Source organism: Fringilla coelebs, assembly GCF_963513975.1.
Source record: "Fringilla coelebs genome assembly, chromosome: 4".
Lineage (NCBI taxonomy): Eukaryota > Metazoa > Chordata > Aves > Passeriformes > Fringillidae > Fringilla > Fringilla coelebs.
The window spans coordinates 57,147,342-57,160,058 of record NC_140032.1 but is presented as its reverse complement, the minus strand read 5'-3'; the positions used below and the strand labels follow the sequence as shown (position 1 = coordinate 57,160,058).

The window sequence follows — 12,717 nt, the reverse complement described above, 5'->3', positions numbered from 1 at the left end:
CCAGCCAGTACAGCTGCTTTGCTTTTAGGGGAAGTACAGGTGGGAGAACCTAGGGATGTGATTAGAAAGGGAAATGTTACATTCCAGGAGACAGGCCAGTTCTCAATGCCTTTACACACCGTTGGCATTTATCACATGTTACCATCAGGAATTTACAAGCTGCTAAATGGGCAGTCAAGGCAGGTGATAGCTCAGAGGAAGTGTCACCTGGCTTGCCTGAACTTGCAAGGAACCTTGGTGAGCATCAGAGTTAAACAGCAAACTGAAATTGTGACTGGCAATCATATTGATTCAGAGAGAGCATGAAGCACTTTAATATTTAAGGTCCCTAATTGAATGTATTTATCTTTTTGTAATCTAATCTAAACTAGTAATTTATTATGAAGGAGCAGCATAGCGCCTTTTTCTAAGTTTTTTATTTTTAGTAACATTTAAACAGAGCTCAGTCATTTCCCTGTTTGGTTGTGGTCTGCTGTTGTCTATCTCACTTTTTCCATTATAAGAGGCACATTACATGAGGTTTCCATTCTCTCTCTCAAAAGGTTATTTGTGAAAGACTAAGAATACTAAGAAAGCGTTTTCATCATTTCCTGATATTCCAAAATATTCTCTTTATGAGCCAAAATATGCAGCAATAGTGAGATCTTTGACAGACTAGCAACTGTCAAATTTGTTAAATCTTATTTACATGATATTCTACACCAACAAGAACAAAGTTGAGTCATTTCAATTCAGTTTTGGCCGGCATCTTTTATCCGCTTCTACATTGAAGATTTCTTTTGAAAAGATAGAAATTTCACTTCTATCTCAGATAAGTTGTCTATCATATCTATGCTGTAAGTTTTTTATACAGGCCTTTGCATAGTCTCTTCAGTGTTTATTGTTCCATAGAAATAGAACCTGACTGTTCCCAGGAGCTTTACGCTGGATAGAACTTACCATAGTCTTTACCCTTTATTATTTGTAAGATCCTTGCTGAAGATCTGTTCTTTCCATTTGAATCTGAACAAAGTATAGTTAAATTGATGTTTACATCTGTTGGGTGCCGGTCCACAGCACACCTTTAAAACAACAAAAAAAGAGAAAATCCATGAGAAAGGTGAGTTCATAAGATGTAACTATCAATATGAAGCATTACATTTTAAAGCATTATTGTTGCATTTGAGGGACCTATTTCATGCTGAGCCAAAATACCTGAGAAATGCGTTGGATTTATATACAGGAGATAATACAACTTTTCCATTCCTACACATTTCTGTGAAACGTGAAATAAAACTGTTTATCCCCAGTGATATAATGTAGTCTGCAATATAGCACCTGAAAAGAATAGTGCCTTAAGCTAAATGAGCTTATATGGTGTAGGAATTTTGGACCGTTAAAAAGTTCAAGAATCAAGTCCTTATCTGAACAACTTGACTTTCAGATTTTTTTTCAAACCAAGACTTTAAATGTCACTTCAGTACTACCACCCACCTAATTTTCTGAATTATGTGTTGTTTAGTTAAAGCATTGTTCTCCTCCTTGCTATTGTTTAGATATCACCAGATGTTCTCATTTGTTTTCCACGTGCCTTTTTTTTCCCAGTCAAGATTTCCATTTCAGCTGTATTTTACCAGCTTTCTGCTGTAAGCTCTTTTCTTTTAAAAAGGTAGTAATTTTATTACCAATTAAAGCTAAAAAATCTGTACTTTGTTTCTGTCATTTTGGTCTTGTAGTAGCTGTGCATGCTCTTCTCTTTCCCCTTTGCCAATGTACATTTGTTTCTAACTGTGACATATGTGTGGAGGTGGAGGAGTGGAAGATTCAAAAAGTTCACAAGTGCTTTTACTACTGAAATATTGCTGCCTGTCTGTATAAAAGCAAGGCTGGTTGAAAACAGGGTCTGCTCCAGAGCAATTTCAGTTTAGTTGAAACTTACTTACCGGCCTGGATTGTGGAGTCCATGTGCAAAAATCTCAGGAGGTTGGTTGGTGCTGTTGAAGTGCGGGTTGCTCCGTGGGATGGAATAAGGGACATTGCACAGGTCCGTATTGACATCGAGGCGCAATACAGAACCTGTAAAATCACTGAGAGAGTTGGAGGGTAAAATAATTGGGTTTTTAAAGGTGTTTCACTGGTAAATTTAATCCATATAATACTAGAGTGAAGCAGCAAAATAAACAACCCAATTTACTGATTAATCACGTAGAGATGGATTTCATGGTGGATGCAAGTCCAAAGAAGTGTAGCAGAGCCTTTCAGAGATTCACTGTGGCAAATATCTTGCCTTGTTATGTGCAGACTAAAATGCCTCTGATCATGTTGTTGGGAAGCAACTTGATCCTAAGAACAACTTTCCAAACATCAAAATTGTTTAGGACATCAAATATAAGGCTACTAACTCTTTTATACTGTGTGTCATCTAGAGTAACTCTAGATATAAACACTTTGTAACTACAAAGTGCTTTTTGTTCACACTTCAGATCCTACTCTTGAATTCAATGATTTCTAGTCACAATAAAATCCAAAGATTAATTATATAGAAAGCAAGTGAGAAAAAAATTGTATTGTTTGAATGGAGCTTACTTTTTTGTAAGTATTCAGAACTTTCTCGTTACATGAAACAGGAGGAACTAAAATGTTTTAACTTACATTTGTGATTGTGATGGAGGAAAGGAGAAGTAGAAGAGCACGCTCTTACCATAAACATGAAACTATGTGATGTTGAAATTAATTCCATTCCAATAATTTAAAACCAGGTACTACAACTGCCCTCTGGCCTGGGTTTTGAGTATACCCTTATGCTTAAAAAATATTTTAAAAACCACAGGAGCACCTGCAATTCTCCTGAGCCAAAGAGGCCTTTGAGCACAATAATAGAAGTCTTTCCACCAGTAGTTTTTGTACCTTAAACCATCCATCTCCTCCATGTCATCTAGAGTGATCATGCCATCTCCAAGAAAAATGTATAGGAAACCATCTGGGCCAAACAGCAGCTGTCCTCCCAGATGTTTTCGGTGTAGTTCTGCTACTTCTAAAAACACTCTCGCTGTCCTCATGTCAACTTGGTGTGGATTTTTCCTGCAAGTTAAAGATATGAACAGAGTTTTCACAGTTCACTATCTTTGTTCTTCTTTCCGAAAATACACTTGACTCATTCAAATTATACTTTGAGATGTGGATGTTGTAACTTGGTGGAAAAATGCCTAACAGTTATTTCCGAGAAATTTCAATTTTCTAGCATTCACAAACAATTACTTTGCTGCCTATACACAATAAGTAGGAAGTAATTATAATTTAAAAATGACAGAATAACTGAAAAAAAGTTTAAAAAAGAAAAAAAAACTATGCACTTATTGTCATTCCAAAATTACTATTTGAAATAAAATCCACGATAGTTTTTCTGCAGGTGCCCAAGTTTATACATTGTAAACCCCATATTCATTTTAGAAATCAGAAATACTAAAGTGCAGAGGTTGCTGAGAAATACAGAGTTTGTTAATTTTAGACTTCTACTGATACCTGGACACTGTGTACTCTACGACCCTAAGGATGTGGTCATGAGGTCCAATAGCCCACCGTTCTTGGTTGGTGGTATAAGACACATACAGCTTTCCATTTTTCTTGTAATTGGGGTGGAATGCAAGGCTTAACAGTCCTCTTTCATCTCCTCCCTGCAGTCAAATGAAAAACACAAAGAATTGTGAAGTTAATTATGTTCTTTATTGTGTTTCAGCTGGAACCCAAAAAAAAAAAAAGTTTCTTTCTTGTGGATAATCTTTGCCCAAACTCTTTTATTTCTTTCCTGACTACTGCACAAAAAGGATTATAAAACATTTCACTTTGGGGAAGTCTTTAAGAGTTAGAACAAGACAATTGCCTTATGTAGTTATCTATGCACAAGTCTGTTACGCCACTTTTGTGGAGTGATTTGTGTATGTAATCTCTGGGAAGCCATGAAGACAAGTTTAAGTGCTGTGAAGGATTCTTTGCTGGGTTACTAGGTTGCTTGTAATTCGTAGAAGACGAATAAAAAGGTCTATAATCAGCAGTCACTTCTAATCCAAGTATCCAAAACCTAAAACACAGTGCTGGCTGCCAACTCCCACTGTCTTGGCAATATGTTTAGAAAACAGTTAAATTGCTTGTGTAATATGTAAACCTTTGTTTTACCCTGGAGGCAGCAACATCAGTTGTCACAACTATGGTGGTCTGTTCATCATAGCTGGTGTACTGTAGGTAATAAGCAGCCTTGGTCTGTGTGCAGAGAAACCATAGTTTTACATGTGGTCCCTCACTGGAAAGGATTTTTGGGTTTTTTTTGGTTTTTTTTTTAGATAGAAATAGAAAAATCTCAGAACAACTTGCTTTTGTTATTATGTTTGCCATGAAGATTAGTACAGTTTTATGTTTAACAAATCCATATAATGTACTGTGACAATGCAAATACCCTGTCAACTTAAATAGAAGGCTATTTTCTTTTTGACTACGAAGGAGCTTCTAAAAATGTATGTACTATTACTATGCCTAAAACTGTATTTGTATAATTGAAGAATAAAACTCAGATTCATTTGTTGCTTTTGAGGCAATACAGGGAGCGAAGCTGAGGCACAGAAAGAAACACAGCACATAGTTAGCAATTCAAATTCAATTAATATATGTGATTATTCACAAGGTGATAGATGTTTTGGGGTTTGACTCAGGACTTGCCAGCCCTTCAAAACTAGAACCAGTGACTCTGTTGTAGATTCAAGTGCTCCAGCTCTGCACCCATAAGGAGACAACGTTTTGCAACTCTAACCACACCCAAGATAAGTAATTATGAAATTTGAAATTATAAGAGAGAATGAAGCTTTAAAATATATTTGCACTTCAGAGTGATGGATGGGCCTGTCTTCCTGTTGAAAGTCATCCCACAAAGGGCCTAATTGGGAAAGTGCACAGCTTTAATTTATTTTAATTCAACATGATTGCCGTACTTCCTTTTTAATCACAACCACCAAAGAGAAACCTGAGTCAGAAATGGAGATGTAAATAGGTCAAGAGATTTCCATACAAACAGATTTGTACAATAAAATCTGGATCCTGCTAATTTAGAGGCAGACAAAATTTGCTAGTTTGTTTGCTAGAAAAATTTAGTTTCAGGGGGTTATCAGAGAGGTTAGTTTTGAAAGTCTAGTTAGAGCTGCCAAATCAGTTGCAGTCATCATGGATGAAGGGACTGCCAATCCAGCTTTTTCTCCTTTATGAGCCAAAAATAATTCTGCAGCTGAGTCTGAACTGATTGTAGATATTATTGTTTGAGTTTCTAAGAGCTTTGACCAAGTTGCTCTGATAAAGTCTGAAGCAAAGGGAGGCAAATCAGTTGCTTTGGGAACAGGAAGGCATATTTCAAAGATTCCTGAGGAATGATTCTATCTGTTGTGCCCAGACAAAGACAGTCCTATTTCTTCTCCTGAGAGATGAGTTCAACTCATTTAAGGGCCCAGGAATGTCAGTGAGTCACACTAGGTCTGCCATGCAAGGTGAGTTATTGAAAGTATTAGTAAGAAAAGATCTTTTTGTTACTGAGCTGAAGATTTTCTTTAGTGCTTAATGCCATGGCAGCTGTCTCAGTGTGAAAGCGAAGTTGTTGAAAGCGTAAACAGGTGAAAATTAAATTAAGAGCATTTAATGAAGTACACATGAAGCAAGAATTTGAAAAATGAATGAAACACTGGACCTGCAAGGTAGTAACTATGGCAAGTTGCACTCGTAGGATCAGGCCTTGACTTTTCCTTATTGCTCTCTTGCATGATTGTTAGAGAGCAGATTGTTGGAGAGCACTTTATAGATTGTTTCTACTGCTTCTTGAAAAGTCACACTGCTGTTTTTCAAAGTCAGATGGACACATTTTGTTCAAAAAAGTCTAGTTACTCATGCAGTTAATAAAAACTTTGTGAATGTCCCTCCAAGATACTGAAATCAGTGCAGCATCAAGACATTAGTTGGCTCATGTTCAAGTAGAAATCCAGATGAGTTTTTCCATATTTAGCTTCCTGGTTTTGGAAACCGATTCTTCATGTGTATTTTCAAATTTATCACTAACTGGCAAACCTGTTCTTCCCAACCAAATCCCTGCTACACTTCCATAGCTTTTAAAATACCCTTTATGTGCCAGTAAGTATATAGTTTTCTGTAGTGTTGTCTCATATGCTGCGTGGTAAATGGAGAGATACCTGGCAAAATCCCTTTGGAATAGTAATTTTAGTGCTATCAAACTGAATAATTATGTGCAAAATCTCAGACCTTCTCTATAGAATATTCCTCTCTTTCATTTTTTTATCAATGGACTTTTGATGTGAAACCAGCATCCCAGGCTTTACAGTCTTTCTTGTGTATACCATGTGTCAAATAGCTGTATCTTTTTCTTGGCAGCTTAAAAGGTTATTGACATCCTTTTCTTTGAAAGTTTCCCTTTAGATGGAACGAGCACCAACAAACTGTAGATGACAAATCAGCTTGTATGAGAATATGCACTGCACTATTTGATGAAATAACCATTAATGTTTGTCAGTTGTATAAGGAAGGGCAAGAAGAATGAGACAAATCTTTGTATTCCATTGGGATGTCTGTTGAAGACAAAGAATGATGGTTGGCTGAAATGAGTATTAATTACTTAAACATACTGTGGACTGGGGCCAATGTGAAATTTGTGTCGTAACTAAATCTGGCAGCTCCCACTTTCCATGTTTGCCTGTGCTGCTCTGTAGCTTGAAGGCTCCCCTCTCCTGTTTGTGGCTGTGACACCTTCTGAACCAATACCACACTTTTTTCCAAAACTGATTTCCTTGGGCCAGGGACCTTGGACCTTTAAACCCCAGTTTGGTCTAGTTTAAGACTACAGCTGTGGAAATAATTTAATCAGAATTCCATAAAGTCAGTACAAAGCCAAGTAAACATTAAAACAAAGTGTTTCTATATTTTTCATTTTTAAAGGGCTGTTTAGCTACATTATGTGAGTTCTGAAAGTATATTGCAGCAGTATGTGTTCCCAACTGAAAGATATTTTTGATACTTCTTTTTGTGTTGTAATTTCTGCTATAATATATTTACACTTGTAAAAATGTTAAGCAAGTGCACAAAATTATCCACTTTGTATTTTGACCTAACACAAAGAGAAGTAACTTGACTGTGAATACTGGATGTGAGGCATGTGAATACTGGATTTTTATAGAATGGTGCTATTTTCATGTAACCACTCCTTAGCTGGGCTCTGCTTCCAATTTGCGTGCTTTCAAATGTACTCTGGTATTACAGACAGAAGTTTTATTATATTATTAAGATATTATACTTTTTCTGTAATTCAGAAACATATGCTGCACTTATTTTTAAGACATGCTGCCGTTTAATTATGTCAATATATGTGTTATTACATATAGTAAATACAGAGAAATGCACAGGAATGCTTTAACTGGTATTTTAAATTATTTAATTTAAAATAGATCATACCGTAAGTATGCCCCTTAATTACGTATCCTTAGTAGTAATTAACGCTAGTAAGCAAAACCAGACGTGACCATTTATTTCCATTACTCTGTGTGGCTTAATAGTAAACAATGTAGGTAGCATATTCCAAGTTTTCCTTTAAAACTGATTTTGAAATGCACTCTTTATATAATACTTATAAAATAATGGTATTTATACTTAACAGTACTAATATGATGGGTATATATATATATATATATATATGGTATATACTGGCATTTAAACTTGACTTTGTTGTCTGGACAAACTCACTCTCATGTTGGAATGGAGTAACAACCTTTTTAAAAAGGGGTTGTGCTTAAAATATGCAAATTCAACACCCAGTGTTTTAACTCTAAGATCTTTATCTCTTTTTTCTCATCTATTCTTATAGCAGAAATGCTGGGTAAGTTGTTGAAGTAATATAATCACCTTTAATTTAGTTTATTTCCTATGTAATAAATAGCATAACCAATATGCCTTACCAAGTGTTTGATCTTAAGGAGTTTTATTTGTAAAAAAACATGGGTGAAGGGTAAAATCTCTTATCAGGCAGCACCATCTGAACTCTTCAGAACGAGATGCAGGAGGGCTGAAGATCAGTGTCAGGTATTCTTCTCAGTGGGAAGTGTTTGCTTAATTGCCATGTTTTGGAAATTTGGCCCCAGCACAGGACAGAAACGTGACTCCAGCAGAAGCAGAAGCCTGCCAAGGTCTGCTGCAGGGGTACACCCTGCCCTTCAAGCTGCACCACCTACTCTGAGCTCCACAAGAGGGAATTGCCCCTGCCTGGTGGAAATGCAGCAAACGCGGAATGAAAGGAGCAGAAGTTGTCTGGGCTGCAGGAGCAGAGCTCCTGTGAGACCTCTTGGGTGTTGAGGACTCCAGTGCTTTGCTATCTGTGGGGCCTGAGGCCTCTGGCAAGGGAAGCATTTGTAACATAAGACATTTACCTTAGGGGAAAATAATTACACTGATGTCATGGCTCAGTAAGGGCTACATACTAGACCCTATCTCCAAAGCATTTCCTTTTTCCTCTTGTGTTGCAGAGCTTCACTTTTTTCCTTGTTTATAAAGGGCTTGCAGCTATCTAAGGATTTTTAAAAATAATTTTCATTATTTTTTACTGATTTCAACAAATGCACTATTTTAATACATGACTTCAAAATAATTTTAGGTACAGGAATGTGTTACAATTAAATTTACACATGAGAAATACTTAAAGGACTGTACTCTGGCTTGGAATTTAAGCACAAAACCTACTGAAGTTAGAGATGCTTTTTATTCAGTTAGGTGCAGGGCAGGATTTAGCTGTAAATGGCCAAAGTGCATCCATCACAAAGTTTTCTGTTCTGATGTTTGATAGCACTACAACTTAAAGCCTAATTCTTTTTACTTCTTACTTCTGTTGCAGCAAAGACAAAATTTTGACATGGGGGGGATCATTTTTTTCTTTTCCTTACCTTCACAGTCCTTTGAAGATACCAGTCACTAAATGCAGGACCTTTCACTTCTAGTCCTAGTCCTCTGTACTTATTTTTTTAATTCCTCAACTCCAGATTTTGCTGTTCTGCTGGGCAAGTCTTTAGTTTAATCCAAATGACAATCCTCGTCCCCTGATAATACAATTCTTTCTTCCCGTCCTCCTAAAGAAAGTACACGAAACTTATAAATGCAGATGCCAACCCAACACAAACCCACAGCTTGCCTCCTTCACACTCTTCTGGTACAACAGAAATCCTGCTTTCCCAACTCTCCCAGTTATTGGTTGGGAGCAGCTGAAAGCTTTGAGACTGCCCAGAGCCAGCCAATAATTGAGAGGTTTTGGGCAGAGTGACACGGGGCTGCGAGTGTGCTTGCAAGGAGGTGGCCATGAGCCCATGTGAGGTCTGCATCTGGACTGAGAAACTTTATGTACTGCACTGCTTTAGGAGAATTGGAATAACAGAAGACAGTGGAAATCAGTCCCGGAAGAGGGAGATTCAAATAAAGACCAGATGATTATTGCATTCAGTAAAGCTGGCTCAGGAAGGTGTGAATTACACACTTTCCTGCACCACAGAGGCCTCTTGAGCTGTAAGCAGCATTTATCCTCTGGGAACACAGGTGGTGATTCCACCTCTGTCCCCAGCTGGATTTATTTTCAAGGAAGCTTTACATTCCACCAGCAACTCAGTGAGTGGTTCACCAGCGGAGGCCACTATGGGAAGGTAAAAAATAAGTATGCTCCTTCTCAGTTCCCTGGCATGCCTCCACTTTCTGCTCCTTTATTTATTTATTTGGCATATCTGCTCTCCTACACTTTTCAGCATTCTTCCACAGCAGACTGTCTATCCCTGACAGGTTTTCTGCTGCATTGGTTTGAGGTCTATTGTGCTGCAGAACTGGCCTTCCAGGAAAGCAGAGAAAGCTTCCTTCCAGTGAATGAGAATGCAGTAAGTGTTCAGAAATTTACTGACCATGAAAATACTTCATTAACAGGGGAGAATAGACTTGATGACCTTTGTATTTTTTTCCTCCTCCTTTCTGTTGCTCTGAGGCTTTACCCACCTTTCCACACCACTTCTGTGATAAAGGCAAATTTTACAACTCTCTTTCAGTAGGCAGTCCAATAAAATTGGCTCAGATGATGCCCCATGGAGAACAGATTACGTTCCATTAACATTCACAAATACATGACATGATGACAAGACACCAATAATCCTTTTTCCCAGTCACCAAAACTGGGACTTTGCCCCTTCCAATCAAGAATGACTTTTAAAACTTACACCCTATTTTGATGCTATCTGACTTTACTTTTCTGCAAACACGCAAACAATACAAATTAATCTTCTTAGTGACTTGCTCTTCTTCCAATGCTCTTACTTGACTATGATCCTTTCATCCTAATTTGACTATGAACAGCCATCTGTTCTGGTTTTCTCATGCTCTCCTTCCCTCACTATGTATATAAAACTTATCTTTATTTTTTCAGTAGCATGTTCAATACAATTTTTCATTTTGTTTAAAATACAGATTAATGGCACAGAGTTGTCAAAATACTCTAAGAATTACAATTCAATACATAAGTTGATTTTTTTATGGCATGACATTTCAGCCAATCACTGCTGTCATTTTTGTCCTCCCTATGGATAAAAATATGCTATGGAAAAATAAAAATCCTACTACCATGCAAAGATCTTCTTCAGCTGCGAATTTTAATAAATGTCCACAAAAAAGTCTGCAGCACTTTAAATGAGCTAAAAGACTTTTCTGCTGAGAGAGGGGAAAAAAAAGGATGTATAGTGACACAGAGCAAATTTGACAGTGCTTATGTAAAATGAACGAACCTACAACAAATTCTGTACTCTGATGATTGAAAACAAATTCATGCTGTTTTACCGTGACCACTTTATATGGAAATTTAGGGACATAATTCAGAACAGAATAACAGTAATTATCATACTCTCTGCATTAAATTAAAACCAGAAATGTTGATCTGCCTAATTGTAGGCATTAAAAATAACTAGTTTCAAAAAAAAGAGGGATGCAAATGGGAATATGCCATGATGACATTATTCTTACAAGCAATTCTGCCTTTCTCCTTTGGCTCCCAGTGCTGAACTGTCACCTCTTAGAGCAGGTATTTGCTTTTTCTGGTTGCAAAAGGAATGGTACATTCACATGAGCTATGTACTTCAATATTGTGGGGCTGGGAGAGAACACAGAAAACCACAGCCAGCTTGAAGGAAAAAAGTTCTAGATTTCCACTTAGATTGGTCTCCATGTGCTTACTGTTGTCTGCATGCTAATGGATATTAAAACTTGCTCAGCAAGTTGCTAGCAATCTGCATCTTGCTAAAGAAATGGTTAAAAGAATTTTTAAAACCACCCCTTCAACAGGATAGCTTTTGCCAGAGATTAATAAAGGGCTGGAGGTGCTTCATTCATTCCATACAGTTTGTATTTCTTTGCCAAATATTACCACGATAATCAATATAACCTGGATTAAACTTGTGGCCTTTATGAGCTCTGTCATTGCTTTGAGAGAAGAGTGAGTTCCATGGCTTATCAAAATGATGCTCATCTTATCTGCTGTAAATATAAAGGTAATCTTCTCCATTGAAGGTTATTTCTTAAGCAAATTTCTGGCTTTAGTCACCAAGGCTCTGAAGGCACTTAGGAAAGGCTTTAAAGTGATTTCTGCAAGATATTTCGAATCTCCTTTTCTTCTTATTGTAAGAAACTGGAAAACAGCATCATCTGAATGGATTTTAGTAGGGGAGTGGGAGACAATCTGAGGGATAGAAGTTCAAGTAGCATAAAGAACACAGGAGAGAGACAGGACAGATAAAAAAAGGTTTACTGCAATTTGTGCTTATGTAGCACCTATGATCTTATCTGAGGTTCTCTCCTGAGGGCACAGACCCCACGTAGAACGTGAGGCTTTGCCTGGGAACATGACGCTATTTTTCAGTTGCCAAAAAGTGTGTGTGCAAATCCTAGAGATAAAGCAAATGCTATTCTGCTCTCTAATATCCAAAGAACTTTTGGACTCTGAGATCTGGATGCATGGAGAGGCATATTTCAGCCTCTATTTAGCATCAGCATTCAGCATAGTTTTGATAATAACGTGTCATATCTTCAAAGCAATTTCTGTTTGCATGTGTTGCTGGTTTACTCAGTAATTATTAAGCTAAACATAATAGGCAAAGTCAGACTTTGTATTTAGAAGCTCAGTAAATGTTCTTCAAGATTTTACCAGTAGACATACAGCAGCACCACTGGATGAAGGCTAGGCTACTCTGCTATGTCTTCTTACTCCAGTATTGAAATTGTTTATGCCTACATTCTTTGGCCATTCAGGCGTTCCAAAAAGCCTTGTCTTACTGGCACAAATGCAAACAGAAAATTCATTTAGATGTCCAGTATCTGCTTCTGAGTTTTAAGCTTCCACATGTGAGTGTGAGCATTGGAACTGCATTTGTTATCTAAAATCAAACTCCTTGAAATATAAGGACCGCACTTTTTGGGGTCCTGGTACAAATGCATCCAGAAATAATCAAAAAAAAGACTATGATTGCATTTTTTCAACAAAAATCATGCACATGGATCATGTTTGTATGTGGGTCAGAAACACATTTAAGCATTGAACCCTCACATTTCTGAAAAGGTACTGAATGGCAGCTGGGAAGAAAAATGTGTTTGCATTCTCTGATACTGCCAAAGGATTATTCTTCCCAGTTCTTTGCC

The 12,717-nt window shown here is 37.2% G+C and overlaps 1 protein-coding gene across 1 annotated transcript in view; it reads right to left on the bottom strand.

The window, feature by feature from the left end:
- Nucleotides 1–12,717, bottom strand: part of HHIP (hedgehog interacting protein) — a gene marked incomplete at both ends in the record, with an annotated part of 67,661 nt that overhangs the window by 15,258 nt on the left and 39,686 nt on the right. The window contains 4 exons of the mRNA XM_084204298.1: nt 940–1,061; nt 1,923–2,066; nt 2,887–3,060; nt 3,502–3,653. Coding sequence (XP_084060424.1) covers nt 940–1,061; nt 1,923–2,066; nt 2,887–3,060; nt 3,502–3,653 — 592 coding nt within the window. The remainder of the gene's footprint in view (nt 1–939; nt 1,062–1,922; nt 2,067–2,886; nt 3,061–3,501; nt 3,654–12,717) is intronic.